General features: G+C 40.6%; 1 protein-coding gene and 1 long non-coding RNA gene across 4 annotated transcripts; one reads left to right on the forward strand and one right to left on the reverse strand.

Moving 5' to 3' along the window:
* Window positions 1–6,512: 6,512 nt before the first annotated feature.
* On the forward strand, window positions 6,513–19,808 carry LOC105690587 (sorbitol dehydrogenase-like). Of its 3 annotated transcripts, XM_020855072.2 has the most exons (7): window positions 6,513–6,663; window positions 6,810–6,961; window positions 16,107–16,288; window positions 16,488–16,745; window positions 17,198–17,435; window positions 18,701–18,882; window positions 18,983–19,808. In XM_020855072.2, exons 3-7 carry the CDS (start codon window positions 16,151–16,153, stop codon window positions 19,184–19,186), a joined length of 1,020 nt encoding a protein of 339 aa, XP_020710731.2. In that variant the 5' UTR covers window positions 6,513–6,663; window positions 6,810–6,961; window positions 16,107–16,150; the 3' UTR covers window positions 19,187–19,808. The 3 variants fall into 3 exon arrangements, with proteins under 3 accessions (XP_020710731.2, XP_012263938.2, XP_012263937.2); XM_012408515.3 differs by lacking the exons at window positions 6,513–6,663; window positions 6,810–6,961 and adding an exon at window positions 14,155–14,717; XM_012408514.3 differs by lacking the exons at window positions 6,513–6,663; window positions 6,810–6,961 and adding an exon at window positions 15,286–15,742.
* Window positions 8,864–9,593, reverse strand: LOC125502212. Its single transcript, XR_007280062.1, has 2 exons — window positions 9,451–9,593; window positions 8,864–9,343 (listed from the first exon to the last, which is right to left on the reverse strand). It is a non-coding gene; the product is annotated as an uncharacterized LOC125502212 (long non-coding RNA).
* Window positions 19,809–20,120: the final 312 nt, after the last annotated feature.

The raw sequence follows: 20,120 nt of genomic DNA on the forward strand, positions 1-20,120 counted from the left end.
AGCATCTACATATAAGTACGAATCGCACCCATACGTTCCCGCTTTGTTATTGTTCTTGTACGGTCAACGGTCTTTTTACTTTTTTCTTTTTTTTCTCTGTTCTATCGCGGGAATGAAATATTGCTTAAAAAAAAAAAAAGAAGTCTTTCACGCTTTCGATTTTTCGGTGCTCTGGGGTCACGCGACCCGATTTTTCGCACAAAAAAATCGACGATCATTTCACACACGTACGTGTACAGTCAAAAAACAAATCTACGCAACAGCTCCACGAAATTCCCCCATAGAATAACGGACAATAGAGCAAACAAAGAACACACCGTAAGACGGGCGTGCTGGGATGCCTGCGGACAATAATAAGGAAAGAACAGATTTTAACCATCGGTAACCTCAACTAGGAATAGGAATACGAACACGACTGAGAGCACGGGGTTGGTTCGACCGCCCGTTTCTCAGAACTTTAGGTCCCAAGGGTACATCCCACAGTTGGGTAGGTATGTACATAGGTACCTACATGCGACTCAAGTCTTCACTTCCGCTCCCTAAGATGATCGAAATTTATTTTCGTTGGTTTAGCGTTATTTCGTTCACCGTAATCCGCTGCAGTTTGGCGAGTACCCCGTTTTCTTTTTTTTTTTTTCTTTTTCTTTTTTTCTTCTCCTCCTCTTTCCATAATTGTACCAGGTGTGCGTAAGGCACGGTGTACACGTGACCTCGACTGTCGCTGTAACGCGTCGGATAAAAAAAAAAAGCGAAGAAAAAGAGAGAAACAAAATTCTTCGCATTACCGAGAAAAAATTGTAAAGATCTAGACGATGACGTGGGAACAATCGAAGGAAGGAAGGAAGGAAGGAAGGAAGGAAGGTGGCCAATCGCGATCTTTAGCGATTTCCTGCTGCACGCCACAGTGGCTTCCATTTTTCTTCATTCGTTTCTCTCCAATCTTTCTTTCTTTATTTATTTTTATTTATTTTTTTTTTAACTTTCCTACCATTGTCAACGGTTTTCATTAGCTATTCGCTTATCGTCATTGGATACAATTAGCGGACTCGATTGCCGGTTGGCTCTCGTTTCTCAATTAATTACACTCGGTGTACACCGATACCATTATTAAGAGAAGAGTTTCCTCCAACGGTGAGATCATTTCCGGTCTAACTCCAAACGAATGTGTACAACGTAACGAACGAACAGAGACGACGCGATGCGTGCCAACATGTGGGAATTACACCTAATTGCCTTCGGCTCTTCACTCCTATAAAAATATATGTATAAACCAATGAATTATGTATACCTATATACGTATGTACATACACATATACACGCGTTAAGAACGTGCTGCATATTGTATGCGCTCGTTTCTTTTCTCTATTTTTTTGTTCTTCGGCCGGTTCTCCGCCTACGCGAAAAGGAAGCAAGAGCGAACTAGAAGACGATCTTTACGTCTACGACGAGAGAAAAAAGGGTCGTGGGACAGAATTCTCAATATGCACCGTACTTTGATACGCATGCATGGGTATGTATACACACGATATATCGGGCATTCCACGCCAACCCGACCCAGGAAATGGAATAATTCTGGGTCTTACCCTCGCTGCCTGTTTTTTGTTGTTGTCGTCGTTGGTTTGGATCGTTTTCTTTTTCTTTTTCCTTCAATGTTTCCCGTTCACGGTACATCGGATGCTTGATCATTTTATATGGGTTACGAATTGTAAACTTACCGATGGGAATGCGGATTTGTCGTACACCACGTGTCTATATATACGTATGATATAAAATAATCAATACAAACGGACGTGAACGAGGAAATCTAATGGATATTTGATATTCGACAAACAATACACGTTTATTAGGAAATACCGTTTCGCGAGAAAACGTTGATACTTCACGACATATAACCGGAATACGTATCACAGTATAGTCGCAATTTAGTTACGGTGACGTAATAATTAATCACCGTGTACGACGTACGTTGTACCGCGTGAGCTGTTCGTAACGTGAACCATGACTAAGGTATCCGTACGATTTCCCTTCTGTTCGCGGTTTTCTTTTTTTTTCATTTTCATTTTAAAGTTTTTCGAACGGCGCGGTCGGAAGACCGTCGTACAAATTACATAGGATAGTTGACGATGACCAAAAAAAGAAAAAAAAAAAAAAAAAAAAAATCGAACAGACGTGAAAATAAAGAAAATGCAGCCTCCGTTAATAGAGAGCGATGTCTTAGGCGACCCTGCAGCTTTTACCCGTTGTACGCGATGCATCGAGATAACGCCCACTCGTGCGACGCCTGAATAAATACGGGAAATTCGATAACATATAATACAATCGATATATCTATGAGAGTGCACGCTTTTCTAGGAAAACTAATCCGCATCTGTATTACCCGGGAAAACCAATGCCTATACAACGTAACGCACAATATCGTACGAATACAACGTACAATTCCGCGAATTATTTGTCACGTACGTTTGCCATGATTTAGTTATTTTATAGAAATAATTGCATATCAGATCCGACCTCATTCCCGATGCAATATTTACCACGTTTCGCGAAACCGTGTCGAGGTGCGCGGATCGAAGATAAATCGCAATCCCCGATCTCGTTGGCGCGTCGCCTTTCAATCGTATATCCCCAGAGAAAAAAAAAAACAAAAAAAAAACCGAGGGATAAAAGTTGTAGAATAATTTCGCGGAAACGCATCAATGACGATATGTACATTAATAATGAATGGGGATGCTGTGGGTACACAGAGATCGTAGCGGGTCGGACGTCGTCGCTACGGGGTTGTCGCTTTTCTAAACTTATATCCTGCGCCGCGCGCGCACCCCGGAGTTTCCCCATTGAGCAAGAAACCCATTCGCATTCTGCCATTAACCGTAGCTGTAGGGGTTCCGTTCAGGGGTTGCTGCAGAGGGGAGTTACGGGGGGGGGGGGGGGGGGGCGGGGGGAAAAAGGGAACAGGAAGCCCCGGACATCGCCAACGAACGGGGGGGGGGGGAAGGGAAGGGAGGCGAGGGGGGGGGGAACGCAGGGACTCCGTCATTGAGCGGTGTTCCTGCTTCCGTTTTCCGTTCATATAACCCCGTCCACGTGCCGTATAGATACGGTGGTATATACCGAGGGCATCATAACTATGTCGCACTCTTCCCGATCCTCTTCCACTTCCTATCTTTTGTATGCCCCCGCAGCGCCGCCTCTGTATCTCCGAGGAAATAGGGAGAGAAACGAGTGCCGTGTTATAATCTCTTATTCTTCGAACGCATATCGTACACGTTACGTACCTACCGTGGATTATTGTAACGCGTCTCACGCCGCACCACCACCGGTAGACGCCATTTTGCGAATCGGGTCCTCGGGAGCTCGAGATCGTCGGATGAACTATCGCGAGTAATTATCAGCGACACAAAAATACCGAAATAACTCCGAAGACTTTTGCGCTACGAAAGAAACGTGACTGTAAAATTTGAAGATTTGAAAAGTTGAAAAAAAAAAAAAAAAAAAAACAATTGCCACCGAATAACGAAGCGTCCGTATATCAACCGATCCGCGGCGAAACCGAGATAACTCGTATACATCCGGCACTGTCGTGGCGTTGAAATTTAACTCTCGTCATCCCCGCGATACGCTATTACGGGGTATTTTTCGAACGATCGTGCAGGACACGCCGCGTGCGATACACGTTTACATTGTGTCACGGGCGCAGTGTAGGTATACACGGAGTATTCGTTCTTCGTTGGTGCGGCTGCTGCTGCACCGCCGACGACTCCTGTAGATTATTTTTGCTTTTCCTTTTTTTTTCTTTTTTCTTTTCGTACCTTTTTTCGTTCCGCTCTCGTGTCATCGGCTTCGTCGTTCGCTGTACAGTACGTACAGTCTACGTAGACGTTAGCTCGCGGTAGACCCGTGAATCACGCGGTTGCTATGGTTAGCTGCTAAAAACTTAGACGCTACGTCACCGACGGGAATAGCAGATCAAATGAGGAGAAGAAGAGGAAGTCCAGAAATGTCGGAGGGAACGTGCGCCGATCTATTCGAGGTTGACCGTCGGTGCGGATTCTTTTTCATATTTCATCCCGTTGTTCTCTGTATACTCGTCAGAAATTTCTGATTCACCCGAATGAACGGAGGAGGGAGAGAGAAAAAGAAAAAAAACAAAAAAACAAAAACGAAACGAGGAAAAACGGAGTAATCGCGAAATGTATATAATTATTGAGATATGCGCTGAAGATTGTACGCGACTGGACGATTTTTTAATTCAAAAAATCTTCCGGGATAAGAAAATTGTCTGGTTCGTTGGCGTGCGCGGTGCAGCGGACGACAAACTTCGGGTAGGTCTGTTAAAAACGCCTGAAAAGATTTCATTCACAAATATTGATCGATGAGAGCATCGCGCGAGCGGGATGACTGGTACATATCCTGCGAAAGTAAATAACTTCGATGGGAGTATAGACAAATTATTGTTTTCCGATGAAAGAAAAAAATCAGCTGAATAACGGGAATTCCGTCTACGAACGATGCGAATGAAATATTTCAACGGGTGAGAACGATGAATAAAAACAGTATATAATACATGAGGAAAAGTCGAATTTCCCGGAAAATTTATTATACGCTGTTCTTTCTCTGTTTTTTTTTTTTTTTTTTTTCAATTACTTCTGAACGTCAATTTTTATCTTAATTTTCCCCGTTTGTACCTACATACTTCCTCTCTACATCGGCAATTATTTATGTACGACGGTCACGTGAAATATTAAAATAACTCGTTCTCCACTTCAGACGACTGCAGAACAGCGTCAAACCGTCTGCTGCTGATGTAACGTAGAAAACAAAAAGGAATGGTTGAAAAAATTAATGGAAATAAAAAAAATTGTCGGTCGACCGAGAGGCGTATATAATTGTAACGAACGATACGGTGCACACGTACGTACGTACGTACGTTCACGCGCACGCAATATCCGTGGCGAGGCGTGGTGTAAACAAACTAGATCTCGTCGCGTATACGAATGAATTCATAAATTTCTATGAATGAAATTTCCGAATCGTGAATGAGGGGAATCGTTTTATACTTCGACGAGTATAATCGGCGCTCCAATCGAGTTATCGATACGAATTTGTTTTTTGTTTTTTTTCTCTTTGTTTTTTTCTTCTCCTCTCGTTGGTACAAATGAATCGTAGGAAATCGTATAAACGTGCGGGTAATTCCGATAATTAAACGTACTCTTACCGGGGAAGAAGAATCGTCGATTTTGCATGGTGAAAAAGATCATGTGGAAGCTACGTCGGTTTAAGATCGTCGGGGGATGCCGCAACGGGGGTGGTATCGGGGGGGGAGGGGGGGGGGGGGCGGCGATGGCCTATTTTCGAAGGTATGACGTCAAACGAGACCGTTCACCTTGCATCAAGCGAGCCCTAGAACTCCGGGCCATGTTCAAACTGGGTCATTGGGACAACGCGAAACCCCCCCATGATGGCCGCCGTCGCGACGCACCGCGTATTCACGGGACGCGCCGCCCCATTCAACCTCCAACCCCTCAGAACCGGGCGTTTATAAACTCGTCGTTATATACATTGTGTATCGATACGATACGTGTCGTTCCGTAGGTCGTAAATAACCGGAAACAAAACGGAATTTTCCTTCTATTCTCGCAAATTCAATTCTATCGCAAGTTAATTCATCCCACCCGTTATAATGTCTGGGTATAACATACACGCACTTTCGTTAGAATTTACGATTTCATTCATTTTTTTTTTTTTTTTTCTATCCCTGAAAATCGAACTTAGTCATAATTTTAACCAAGAATACAGTTTCGAATAAAACAAACGTCCACGGATTTTTATTGTTCATTTTTATATATATATTTTTTTTTTTCCCCAGTAAAACCGGTAGGTACATATTACCACACATACCAGAATTTCCTAATTGGAATTGAGTACAGGGAAAAAGCGCGTATGATATTTATAAGTATGTACGTACCCATAAATTATAAATGTTTAAACGAGGAAAAAAAAAAAATAAAAGTTTTAAGTACGAACAACGATGATGGCGATGATTATGACGTGGCGACGATCACAAGGGACTTCGTGCACACGGCACCGTAGATATATACGCGTACGCATGTAGGTGTACACGTACACCGTGAGCGCTTACACATTTAAAATAGAATCCCCCCACTCGTTGAAGAAAAAAGAACGGGAGTGAAAAAAAAAAGAAAAAAAAAAAAAAAACAATAATAATAGCGATACAAAAAGAAAAAGAAAAAAAAAACTCAGCAAAGAGAAAAAAATGAATAAAGGTAGAAGGAAAAAAAAAATTGTATTAATAAGTCAGAAAGAAACACGATGATGTCTAGAGAGTAGGGATTGATGTCTTTAAATACTGGGAGCGAGACCACAGCATCACTTTTACAACTAAATTATTCTATTACTAAACTTCTTTCTCTAGTCGGCTCTTATTCTATTTTTTTTTTTTCTCTTTTTCATCTACGTTCTGTTTCTACTTTTTTTTTTTTATTTATATAGTTTTTTTTCTTAATTTATTTTTTCTTCACTTTTTAACCGATATACTTTTTAATAACGCGAGTCACAGCGTATACGTATATGTGTATAGTATAGCTACGCGTGTAGTTAGAAAACTTTTAGTTATAGTCGTTTAGTTGGCAATAATTATATTATGTGAGTATATATATGTATATGTATATTAATACGTATACTTATTTGAACTCTTAGTTTGTTGATTTGACTTAAATATGTCAAAATTGTTTACTTACAATAATATATAATATATAATAAATTAGACGATTTTTCAATTAGAACTATAGACAGAATGATTGACTGACAGTTGAAGTATAATAAGAAAATTTTCGATCACGTCGGCGATCCACATCTGATGGGGTGTGAGGGGTCACAACCATAGAGATACAAGGCCCTGCACCCGTATAGCCTCGCAATTCCATTCAACCCCTCGTTCGCAGTAAGTTTATCAACATTAATCATCTGTTATTTCATACGCGATGAAAAGTTTTCAACAATTTTTCCATACAACTTAATTTCTCCAATTACATGGCGTACCGAAGTATTTCATCATTTCACGTGCACGCAATAGCTTCTACGCACAGAAATCGATTCGAGTTTTCTTTTGACATGTTTTAAATGCGTTGGAAAATTCGCTCGTCCTTTCGAAAGATAATTCGGAGTCCGTGTTATTTATATCTCACTCTTACTGCAACGCAATTGTGCAATTCTTTTAGCAACATTTTTATTTATCTTTTTTGTTTTTTTTCCACTCGTTATTGGCAAATCGTACCAACGCGCGATATCTGATATAAATATAAAACTCGGGGTAACTTTTACGCAGTAGTCGTACGGGGTGAATAACAACAACAACAACAACAACAACAACAATAATAATAATAATTGAAGAGGAAACCAAGAAAACTCCGAACGACGACGGAATATCGAAGAAGTTTTTATTAAATTATACACCCGCGCCTTCTCTGAATTAATTATATTAAAATGAAAAGAAGAAAAAAAAAAAGAAGAAGACAATATAAGTAAAACTGCCATGCCCGCGTGTACTACGCTAATAGCAAAATATGTCTGTAGAGAAATATAACCTCTTCTCCGGTGTTGAAAAATTCTTCGAAAGATAAGAAAAAGAGAGGAGAAAAAAAAAAAGAAGAAATGAAATACTTCCGTTCTTTGCGAATAGCGAATCGCTTTTTCCCCTCTAGTAGTTATGCGAGTGTACTAATTTGCGTGTTTCCTGGCGCGGTGACGCGACGTCGATAAAATAAAAGTTGAAATAAATAAATACAGGGGGGGGGAGGGGGGGGGGGAGATGTAAAAAATCGTCGGAGCTGAATCAGCGCCGTGACGGTTTTTTTTTTATATCAAACGGGGAATTAGATACCGGTAACCTTGGAGAGAAGTCGAATGAAATGAATGAACGAAGTGAGAGAAAAATGAAATAACTTTTCAAAATCAATATCGACCTTTCGAGAGACGAACAATTTCCGAACGAATCAGACACCTGCGGTATCAAAATTGTACACACAAACGCACAACGCGTCGTAACGCCCCCTAAATTCGTTCGAAAGATTTTTTGAAATCTGTAACAGACGTTTCCGGTGACTTTGAAACAAACCTACTCGAGAGATATACGTGGCATATGTTTAAAATTGAAGAGGAAAAAAGAAGAGAGAAAAAAAAAAAAAAGAAAAAAAATTGAAACGCCTCTCTAATTTTCATAAACAAAAAGGCTCGGAAGCGGAAAGACTTGGAAACAATAATTTGTCGGTGGTGGGCGTTGCGACGAAAAAAAAAAAAAAAAAATTCAACGTCGTATCATCCAAATGTCACATCTGAAAAGAAATTGCAATTTTTTAACGGCTGCGACTTCCCGGTTCTCAGCGTTCGTTATACACGAAATGAGATGGGCGAACTCTCACTTTTTTTTGAATTATCCACACCGATTGTCTCCATTTTTTTCCGAGAATTTCGTTCACGTCGAAAATTTGCTTTTTGAAAAATGAATAACGGTTATAATAATTCATTCCGACACCACGGCGCTACTATGCGAAAATATACATTTATTTACGGAGCTGCGTTGCAAGTATGTATGTACGTACATGTATACGGACCGAGGAGACGTTGCGCGGCGGTTTCCCGCGAGTTGTGGGGGTGGGAAGGGAGATGCACGTTCACCGGGCTACACGGTGCTCAATGAATATAACCGGCCCCGAGAGCATCAATGCGACGATTTTCAGAATGGATGCCGAATCCAACCCCGTATCAAGCATCTCCTGTCGACGTCCCCGTCCCCGTCCCCGTCCCCCCTCCCTCCCTCCCTCGCGGACGAATTTCACTTGTTTTCTTTTTCCCTCGCGTTATCCGTATCCAAAAATACACCGAGTCTGTACCGAGCGTCTAACGCAAAGATCGCCGAGTATTTGTACACGCCTTATAATTATTTACCCGGAGTGAAAAATTCCCCCTTTTCTTTCGTCGGAACAATTACTCGCCGATTTGTGAGAGTTTTATACGCCGAAGAAGAAGATGACGACTGCAAGAATCACCTTTTGTTTTCTTTCTTCGGCTAATTCGCCTTGCCGGTTTCAAGGAAATCCACCCGCGCATGCATGGTTCTCGCGTGCATGCGGAAATTTGTACACACACACATATGTATACAGCATTGGACCGCGACGATAATTATCGCTTGTTGTTAATCCTAGCTCGTGGAGATTGGCGCGTACACGGGTAAGGCCTCGCGGCTTTAGAACCCGGGCGTAATTAATATATGCATGATAACGCTTGCGTCACCGACAAGTCGATCCCTGGTAAGGCACAGCTTCTCCTGAAAATGCAAGGGGGATGAATGCAGTTACGATTGTGTGCGTAACGGGAATACCTGGATATACACATTTTACACCATTATCGAATGACGGTGTGGGTGTACAGTACCCGGACAAAGAGGTCGTTTCGTCGGTGTTCGTCGGTTCGTCCCTGTGACCCAGTTCATCCCCGGGGGTTGAATGAACGGCACTCGGGTCATGACGTCACTCGCGACCTGGTTTCCCGCTAGCCGCTCGCCGCCTCCGGATAGCCGGGAGAACTTTGGCGCTCCCTCGTTCCCTGCCCACCTCCCGTATCCCGGCTCACGATCCCGAACTTCTCCGTCCGACTCCTGCAGGTGAATCAAACGTAATTTTCATCCTCCGTCGCTCCGACCGACCGCGCGCGGTTTCATCAATGAGTTTTCAGACCCGGCCATTCATGCCGCAGATTTAACCGCGATAATACAGCCTGGACTGTCGCGTATTTCGTCGAAGCGGTAAATGAAAATTTTTCCCAATCTCTTCGCCACGCGTATAGTCGCCTAGTCGGTCTCGCGCTTTTCCACTTTCAATGACGACCGAAAAAAAAAAAAAAAAACAAAACCAAAAAAGTCACGCGCCACAAATGGCGCGGAGTGTACACCGGAAGTCGGCTCAGATTTTCCAAAATCGTTTCTTTCTTGGACTTCAGAGTCGCTTCGGTTTATCGAGTTATTTTCACTTTTTACGGAGGCGTCTTTTCGGCGGCAGGGTAGCGAAGAATTTGGGTCGCAAGTTTCGCGTAGTCTCCGCAGTTTTCTACATCGCAATCTCGTTACTTGTCATTTCCACGTTCCGTACACCCGTGCAAACTTCACGATTCTCGAAGGAAATTTCTTCGCAGTTCCGGAACGTACCGCGGACGTACGCGCCACAGATATACAATAGGCAAAAACGGGACGTCGCGCGTACCGCGGATCGACGGATGCTCTCGTTCCGATTCGCGAATAATAGCGGGACATAAATAGCCCCTCGCGGTAACTAAACGACAATAGTTTTTGACGATTAGCGTGTTGCAGAAACGGCCGACGAGTTGTACGAGTTACCTGTGTACGTATACATGTATACGTATAACACGTAGCTTAACCCACTGCCGTTTGTTTCGTTTATCGGCAAACTTCGGGCGGCTCGTATCATCATTCCGCTGTGGAGAAAACCTGCAAAAAAATAATCGCACCTCGAGGTCGCGGTTCCTCGAAATTCCGTTCTTCGAAACAAGCGAGGGATGTAAACGACTCCTGCCTTTCAAACGGAATTTTCGCCACCGTCGTCACCTTCGCATCTCCTCATTATACTCCCCACAATGCGCTGCAGGTAGGATCGGGCTTTTACGCCCGACCGACAATGCCCAACAATTGGGCCTAACGACGGCTATCGATGACTCTCGCTATTATACCGATGCGCAACTAATGGCCGCATCTCGACATCCGATACCCACCCCGTAACGCCGTGACACCTCCTACGCACACCCCAGCGACAGCGCCGAACGGACGTTGGGTCGGTCAACTTCGAGCTTGTTTTGTTTTTTTTTCTTTTCTTTTTTGTTTCGCCATTGTTTGCGCAAATCCGTTCGAGTCCGTCCGCTTTTTTTCTCGAAATATCGTTTCTCTTTCCTCGTTGAAAACTTCATCGGTAAAACAATTTCGGTTCAGCTATTGATCGTACCAACGTTCGGTTCGAATATTTTGCGCGCAGTGTTGTCGAAAATTTTCCTAACTGCGAGAGGCCCCTTTCTCCGCGGCACCCCCGTGATCGTCACGGTTACTCTGTTCGGAAATTGAACGCACTCGAGGTTCGAACTGCAGGAGACGGTCTGGATATACGTATACAGTTTCCCCGTTATATTTTTACACGACCTTTTAGCTCCGCCGAGGTTTCGCGTTCGTGTCTCATTGTGAGACTCGGAATATCGCGCGCCCGAAATCGGACACGCCTCGTCTACGCACACAACGCACCGGGGATTTGTCGAATTTTCGAAATAGATTTATGATGAATTTATTGCACTTTTGGAAGGAATATTTTCGGTCACGTTTCTGCGAGCTGGGTACCGGTGCGGGGCGTTTTACCATGCCGTTGAAGTTGTCGCTTTCGAACCGGGTGCGCGCTTATTAACCTCCGGTTTTCGGGCTTCCCGGTCGAGAAGGACGATTGTTCGGTGAAATTCATACCCTCCAGGTGAATCGGAACCCCCGCAATTCTCTAGAAAGTTTCGCATACCTGCAGCGTCTGTGAAAAAGAGGTATCATATAGAATTCGTAATTTCGCAACTCGACGTTAATGTTAGCGATACGTGAATAATTCAATTGCGACGTCGAACGCGATCATCGTAGCTCCGTACCTACAAACTGCATACGCTAATCAATTTTGCACCGCACACCAAGGATCGCTACTTGACGACCTGTCCAATTAAATTAGCGATTCGCAACTCCTTCTCAATATCAAGATTGCGTCGGCCTATGACAATTGTGGGTCAGTTAGACCTTCGTTAGCCTTCATGCGATAAGTTTCAGTGGCATGGTAGTTTTTTTTTTTTTCTCTTTGTTTTCGTTTTTTTTTTTTCATCCGATATCAACGATCTCCTAGTTCGCGGTTCGTTTAATATTAAACGAGTATTGTGAATGAAATCCTCTTACCGTATCACCGATCGGTTTAATCGTATCTACACACTGTACCGAGGTCTAATTATACATACCTAAATACACGTCACTCGAAAACACGCTTTTTTGCCCCCCTCGTGTTAAATTCGCCGGTATTTCAACTCGATTATTTTCAAAAGTATTTTCCTCGAATTTTCAGAAACTTTTACAAATTTTTTTATTCTTATCCTTATTTGTTCAAAGAAGGTTGTCGATTGTTACGAAAATTAATTTTTTTCCTCTTTTTTTTTATTCGTACGCCTGTAACGAAATACACTTTGCATCTTTGTAAATAAAGTTGCCGGTTCTTAGGCTGAAGTTTTTCTTCATTCACCCGTTTTTTTCGTCTACCGCAATATTTTCGGCCGGTTGAGAAACGGGCGAATGAGAAGGAGGTAGGATAATAATAATAACAATAATAATAATAATAATGACAGGGGAGAATGCAAGGTTCTAACGATAATTTAAAAAAAAAAAATAAAACCCGCGTACTTTCGAGAGGAATCGGATGATGCGTAACCACAGCTTGCACACACCCGTTTCGTAATATCTGACCCGATAAATGAACCAATAATATCGTCGAAGGCTAACGCATTTCTTAATTCTATTTATAGCATACCCTGACAATTTAAATGACGTACTAAAAATAGTGAAGTAAAATCTGTCGTGCGTATTACAACGAGTTTTATCGCGAGTTACGATTGAAATTCGGTCCAGTTTTCGGATCGGATAAATATTTGTTATTTGTTATTTGTTTTTGTTTTTTTTTGGTTTTTTTTTTCAAATTATCATCATTTTTCAGATTACATTTGAAAACTAGAAATTTGGCAAATAGAATACGCGGATGTTACGTTAATCGTGGATCGCGCGTCATAGCGTACATTAATAAATAAGTTACACACGTCTCGTCGTCGTCAGATGCGGATAAGAGATGGGAATAAAAATATTGAAGAAAAATGAGAAGAAAAGAAAGAAAAAAAAGGAAAAAACATGTTTTCGGAACTTTATATTTTATCATTTGTTCAATTGTTGTTTGACACTTATCGTTATTTCGTGTCATACGTGTACGATACAAATTTGCGTCGTTTCTAATGCCCTTTCGACGAGCGAAGAGCTGATCACACACGACTCCCACTAATACCCTCGATAATCCTCGTCGCCCATTCGCTCTCACCTGTCGTACGATCGATCCGAAGGCACCTGACAATTCGTTTGGCTTTCTCCACTTCGGAGTATCCCGTTCATTTCTCTCTTCACCTCATGCGTTTCATAAAAAATCTGCCTCTCTCGTTGAGCGCTTACGCGACTATACAACACGCGGTTACACGATCGAGCGCCGGTTGCGTGGAAGTGGCCCAAAGTTTTGTCAATTTTTAATCAACTCGCGCACTCGTCTTAATTGTATTTTAAGCCGACGTAAAGAAGAAAAAAAAAAAAAACAAGAAGAAAATTAATCAAAACGCACATCGTCAATGGAGTAATTCTGTTCTCTTTCCCTCGATCCCTCCATTATTTTTCATAATCAATCAAACGTTTCCCACGTTACCTATAATACTGAAACGATTTATAACGTGTAAAGAAAAAGAGAAAAAAAAAAAAGAAAAAAGAAAAAAACCACGTATGTAATCTAAACCCTCCGGGATTAGCTTTATCACAATTCGTCTTACCAGTTTACGACTATAATTGCGAGCAAACAAAGTGATGTTATCTATTATAAATTATTTATAATATGATAAATGAGCCACGGAAATTAACCGGGTAGAGATATTTGTTTATTATATTGGTGCTGCCGGTTTCGTGTGATTATTTTCCTATATTATTTCGTACGTGCGCAGGCCCGCGGTTTTCACATTATACGTATATTCCTTATCGTACTCGTACACCGCGGGTTTTTCTCGAACTTTATTCCGAGGGGGGCAAAAAAAAAAAGAAAGAAAAAAAAAAAGAAAAAAAAAAAGAATTCCATGCAACGACGCTCGGTTGCGTAAGTTGGAAAATTTCATCGAAGACCTTCGACGCGAGAGATGAGAAAAAAAAAAAAAAAAAAAGAAAAGAAATGAAATGGAAACGATCGAAGAGAAAAACGAAAAAAGGGAAATGCTATCGCCGATAATTATATCGGGGGAGGGGGGATTCATTGACTGCTGAAGATTTAAATAAGCGCGTATACGTAGGATATTTTTACACCAGATGATGTACACGACTGTTTTCGAGTTTAATTCAGTGCATTTAAAAGATGAGGACGCTGCGCGTACACGAGAGATGAAAACAAATGATTGTTATGACTCCCGTGTCATAACGACGATGATGTACCAATTCTAAACATGTAACGCACTCAGACGTCTCATTGACGTCTTGACCTTATCCAGTGACGTATGATCCGGTTTTGTACATCACATCGGTCTACAAATATAATAGAAACAACAATATTTCGAGAACAAAACCACCCGTATAAATTCGCGTCCCAACCGATTCTCTCCAGAGTGTTTTTAGCTGCAACGAGTCGACGATTTGAAGAAAAAAAAAAGAAAGAAAGAAAGGAAGAAAGAAAGAAAGAAAAAGAACGCCCGAGTTTCCGTACTGTAGACGGTACAATTGAAATATTACGCCGTGTATGAAGATGATGAAAAAATAAAGAATCCGAATAATAGGAGCGAAATACGGACAGACATTTGAAAAGAACCGCCGGCGAGACGTAATAGGTGTTAAATATAACAAGGTATGCCTACACGTACGCCTTCGACATGACCAAAAATCTCGGTTTCACTCGGCGCACGAGAAATTGCATTATTAATTTGATCTATTTTAGCGAGAGTGAAAGTTTTCAACGTAAATGAATATTTACTTCACATTATTTTATCGCACATAACGTGTGAGACTTTTGATTCATTTATTTTGTTCGTTTCGTTGTTAATTTGAGTTTATTTTTTCTCTTTCGAACGAAAACCCGTTGAAAAAAATATGTTATTCCAACGTGGGAAAACAAGAAGTGAAAAACAATTTTTTTTCTCGATCGCACTCATTGTCGTTGCGGTATTTTAGTTTATTTTACAAATAAACTAATGATATTTTATCGTTACGAGAAATATTCCAAGTTCGATTCATATATTTTCCTCTTATTAATTTATGAGATCTCCTCTATATCATTCCTTCGAATGTTACGGTATAATATTGTGCGGAAAATTTACATAAGAATAAAAAAAAAAAAAAACAGAAGAAAAAAGAAAAAAAAAAATAGTTCAATTATCTCGAGAAATAGAGAAGATGGAATGGAACGAGAAAAAAAAAAATACGAAGTGCAGCAACTGCGCTTTTATTTAGAAGATGACCGACGAGCGGGCCGTGTGCATAGTTATATCGAGTGTAATAAGATTCTAATAAAGTTTTTATTTTATTTTTCGATCTTCTTGTCACACTGGTTTTAAATTCTTATGATGTATGAGATACTGATTGCCGCATTTAATCCGCATCGAATAATAAATTATCCGGAGCTAAGCTCTTCCTCATTATTTTTATTGTATCTCCGAGGATTTGTATATGCAAGCTCGCCATGTAATCGGAGTATATTACGTGATTCACCGACAAACATTGTAGGTACTTCGTTAGGTATATATACGCCGATGCCGATCTACATCTCAAATAGTGTCCCCGTGATTTTCATTCTTTGACGTTAACCAGAGCTGGTAACGGTAACACGAAACAACTGCAGCCGGGAAATAGAAAACAATCGAATACGATATCGAGGTAATCTGGTGACTCGATTATTAAAAGTAATTTACATAATTCGTCGAGTTGACGCGTCAGTTGCGGGATTATCGATATATTTCGAAATTTGAGGGAGATGGTTCTCTTTAGATTTTTGATTTTCGTTGTTTATTTGTTTTCTAACGGCGACAAATAAATGCCATAACTACGCTGTTGTGTTTATTATTTATGAGCAGCTGGTGTGCCTTATCAAGGCTACATCGATCAATAACCTTATAATACCGAGTCGAGCAGGTCTCGTCTTATAAAGCATTCTTGCCGATCTGTCTGCACTTCAGTTCATTCGTCGAACCAACTCGTGAAAGTCCTTATAATACTATTTCTCTCTTACATACTTCTGCAGAGTGGCCGTATAAAACTGTGGACATAGTTGAAGAGTTTCTTAAAATGGAGTTTCTCGACTTCGACGCTAAAACCAAATCGCTTACGCTACGAAAGGGTCCGATTCCTGTGCCAGCCCCCGACGAAGTCCTGGTCAAAGTTGCTTACTCTGGAATATGCGGGACCGATTTACACATCATCGAAGTATGCGAAAAAATAGTTACAAAAAAAAAAAAAAAACTAAATCCAATTCAAACCGATCGAATCGTGCACCGAATCGAACGTAAAATTACCTCGTAACGATCGACGTTATCTCGGAATTTTCGATCGAGAAAATTTATTGCAAAAAAAAAAAAAAAAAAAAAAAAAAAAAAAACCTAACTTTTTCTTTACGCCACTCCAGGGTTCCTTCCCCTGCAAACAAGACGGCTCGGTGACACTGGGTCACGAATTTTCCGGCGTTATAGAAGCAATTGGTTCGGAGGTGACGTCGTTTAAGGTCGGTCAAAAGGTCGTGGTCGATCCGAACAGCGGTTGCAACATTTGTGATTTTTGTCACGGAGGAAATTATCACTTTTGTCTTCGCGGTGGTATTCATAAAACGATAGGAATTTATCGTAACGGTGGTTGGGCGACGCACGCGGTTGCCCCAGAAACACAGGTGAGTCCATATTTGCAGTATATACATGTACATATGATATGCGAATGCGAATGCGAAAACGTACGAATTTTTTGTGCAATGATTAATCGAGTCCGCGACGGATTCGGCGATAACGTGCGATAATTGGGTAAAACTGATACAATTCGAAGGCTGTCGATTGCGCGGCGCGCGTTCGCCCGATCGTTTTTAAAAGTGACACCTTAATTTGTGAAAATTATTATTTTATCGAAGCGTTACGTGTAACGTGTCGTACGCTTCGTAACGTTATTTTTATCATTTAATTCTGACGCAACATCGCGCAATAATTTTTTCTCCGAAATATGTAGATTTCGACAGATTAACGAGGGAATGAAGAATGGGAAAGGGAAAAAAAAACAAAAAAAAAAAAATAGCGTCGTCCATTTTGCACGAACATATTGTTACCGATAATTCACATCTGGATCGATTTCCAGGTTTATTTAGTACCGGATGAAGTCGATCTGGATCAGGCGGCATTGGTTGAGCCGTTATCCTGCTTGGCTCACGGATGGGACATAATAAATCCGGTAAACGTCGGATCCAGAATCCTAGTAATCGGGGCTGGTATAATAGGTTCCCTCTGGTCCTCCCTTCTTCACCTTCACGGACAAAGGAAAACCGTCACCGTAAGCGAACCTCAGATCAAACGGAGAGAACTTTTTGAAAATCTGAGTGAGTGCAGTGATCGTTTTTTATTCATTTATTCATTTCTTTTTTTTTGTTTTTTCCTCATCATACTCGACGGTCATTATAATTATCATTAATTGCACACGCACCCGCTTACGGGGTATTACAATAATTGACTATTCAAATTAATTTAACGTTCGTTTTAATATAAATTTCTTGGAAAAAATAACAATAACAATATCTCGGTAAAACCAGAAAGGAGAGAAAAAAAAAAAAGATCTTCAGCGGTTATTTTAAGAACAAATATGTAAATTTAACAACGCGTTTCAGATTTGGGTAAAACACAACGGCGTCGATAGCTTTTCGTGTTAATATGTAAAAGCGAAAAATGAAAAACGAAAAAGAAAAAGTATTGACGTATATAATACACATATCTAGCCCGTGCAGTTCGTGTTTCGACGATACGCGAACGTGTGTGGTACGCAATTCGTTTGAATGTTACGCAAAGAAATTAACATTCTTTTTTTTTCTATTTCAAACTTTTGAGTCGCACGTGCGAAAGAGCCGATTGACACATCGTACGTCCGGGTGCGGACACACGACACGCGGGTCACGCGTACGCACCGAAACTCAATCCATTCACCGCACGCCGCGCCAGAATTAAATACTCATACGTTTATTCGATAGACGTAATATTCGTGAACGCATACGTACGGTGTGCGTGTGTGTACGCCGGTCTCCCGATAACATTGGTCGGTCGGTGAAATTATGAAGAAAACACAAAAAAATAATCCACACACCCCGGTCGCTGAATCGATCTTTGATTTTTTCTCTCTTTTTTTTTTTTTTTCTTTTAACCATTTTATTTCTGCGGAGTTATTTTTAGCAGCGGAGATCGGTTGTTTTATTGGTATATTAGCGTAATATTATCATATCCGTATGAAATTGAAGAATTTTCAACGCTGTATGATAAGTTTTTTTTTTTTTTTTTTTTTTTTTTTTTTTCTTCCAACATACGTAAAATAAATTGTACGATTTCAATTTAAAGTTGTGAAAGTAAGCCTAATTGCGATTCAAGATTATAGATTTGGAAACTTCGCTCTTTCGCTTCACTTTCATTTGTATTATGAGAGTAGGTTGTAAATATTCGTACGTGTGTAGTTTTATAGTCGCTTGCTGGAATCTCTGAGGAAATTTTTTGTACAAAAACGAAGGGAAAAAATCAAACAACAACAATCGTTTTGTATCACCTATTTAATTGGTTGATGATTGTTTTTTTTTTTTTTTTTTTTCTTCTCTCTCTGAACTAGATTTGGACTTCAAGGCCGTTAGCCCAGCCGAATTGAAAGGTCGAGAATTCGATCTGGCGATAGACTGCAGTGGGTCTGGTCCTGCTATAGAATCGGCCATACCGTTGCTGGGAAAAGGAGGTCGTCTTTGTATCTTTGGGGTCGCCAGTCCCCAAACGGAGGTCAAAATCAAACCGTTTGAGGTGAGCCGATACGATCGAACCGTGAAAGGAGCCTAGTAAACTTTGAAATTATACCACGTTATCGTTTAATAATATGAAATTTATTCGTTTCTTGTTTCAGGTCTATATGAAGGAACTGTCCATAGTCGGTGTTAATATAAACCCGTTCACCTTCCCGAAGGCTCTACATTTGGCCACAGCGATGACTGACACGTATCTGAATTACAAGAGATTAGGAATCGGTGTCTACAGTCTGGCACAGTACAAGGAGGCGTTGGCTGCACTGAAGAATGGTGAAATTAGCAAAGCAGTATTCAAATTGTAGATACACCGTCTGCGATAGAAAAGGAAGTACTTCACTTTTCGCATAGGATCCATATAATATTTATCCATACATCTTCTCATTGGGGATCCGATACGGTAACATCGGTTACTCGATCACCCTGTCATTTCCAATATGTATTCAATTAATATAATCTTCAGCTTTAAATTATATACATATACGCGACGATTTTTACCGTCGAACGAATCAAATTACAAATGCATTCAACATGTATTTTGTATTGAACTTATAATCCAATCGTTACACATATTGATTGATTTTGACGATGAGTATTAGTAGTGATTTAAGATTTGTTACGCTCGAATTGGTTTTGTAAAAAATTTTTACGACAGAGTAGAGGAGAGAGTAAGAAAAAAGTAAGAAAAACAAGAAACTGGAAAAAATCAACCTCGGCGCAGCAAAAGTAAAGAAATATATTTAGGTGAATAAATTCTTCGATAATCGCCTATCGTTAGGTAGTAGGTACAATGAAAATTGTAAACAAATAATTAAACAAAAAAAAGAAAAAACACTAAATATCACTAGATATTCAAATGTGTAGGTATAAAAGAATTATAAATAAGTGCTCACATGAATAAATTTACCTGCTGGTATTCGTATGGAATGGTTCTTGAATTATTTACAATCCCGTAATCACAAATGACGTAATTTCCGAAATTCGGGGGCATTTCGAGCGCATGGAAATTAGGGAATTATCGGCAGCTGTGATATCGGGGTCGCGACCTTGTTCCGAGTAAGATAACACGGACAAATGATTACTTCGGTCTCGAATCATTCGAAGGATCAAAGGAGTAGAAAGGAGTAGAGGGGCTCGAAGACTCAGATACATCTTATCGCTCTCGTTATTTCACCTTCGATCTATACCGTAGATTTTACAACTAGAAATAATTGAGATAAATGGTCGCGAAAATATGGC

This window comes from Athalia rosae, chromosome 1 (genome assembly GCF_917208135.1).
Source record: "Athalia rosae chromosome 1, iyAthRosa1.1, whole genome shotgun sequence".
Classification (NCBI taxonomy): domain Eukaryota; kingdom Metazoa; phylum Arthropoda; class Insecta; order Hymenoptera; family Athaliidae; genus Athalia; species Athalia rosae.

What these genes read in the sequence shown, in the direction of transcription:
- LOC105690587 (XM_020855072.2), top strand. Translation starts at nt 16,151, where the DNA reads ATGGAGTTTCTCGACTTCGACGCTAAAACCAAATCGCTTACGCTACGA. An exon ending in AGAACTTTTTGAAAATCTGA is followed by an intron (nt 17,436 to 18,700) that starts GTGAGTGCAGTG and finishes TCTCTGAACTAG; the next exon opens with ATTTGGACTTCAAGGCCGTT. An exon ending in TCAAAATCAAACCGTTTGAG is followed by an intron (nt 18,883 to 18,982) that starts GTGAGCCGATAC and finishes TTCTTGTTTCAG; the next exon opens with GTCTATATGAAGGAACTGTC.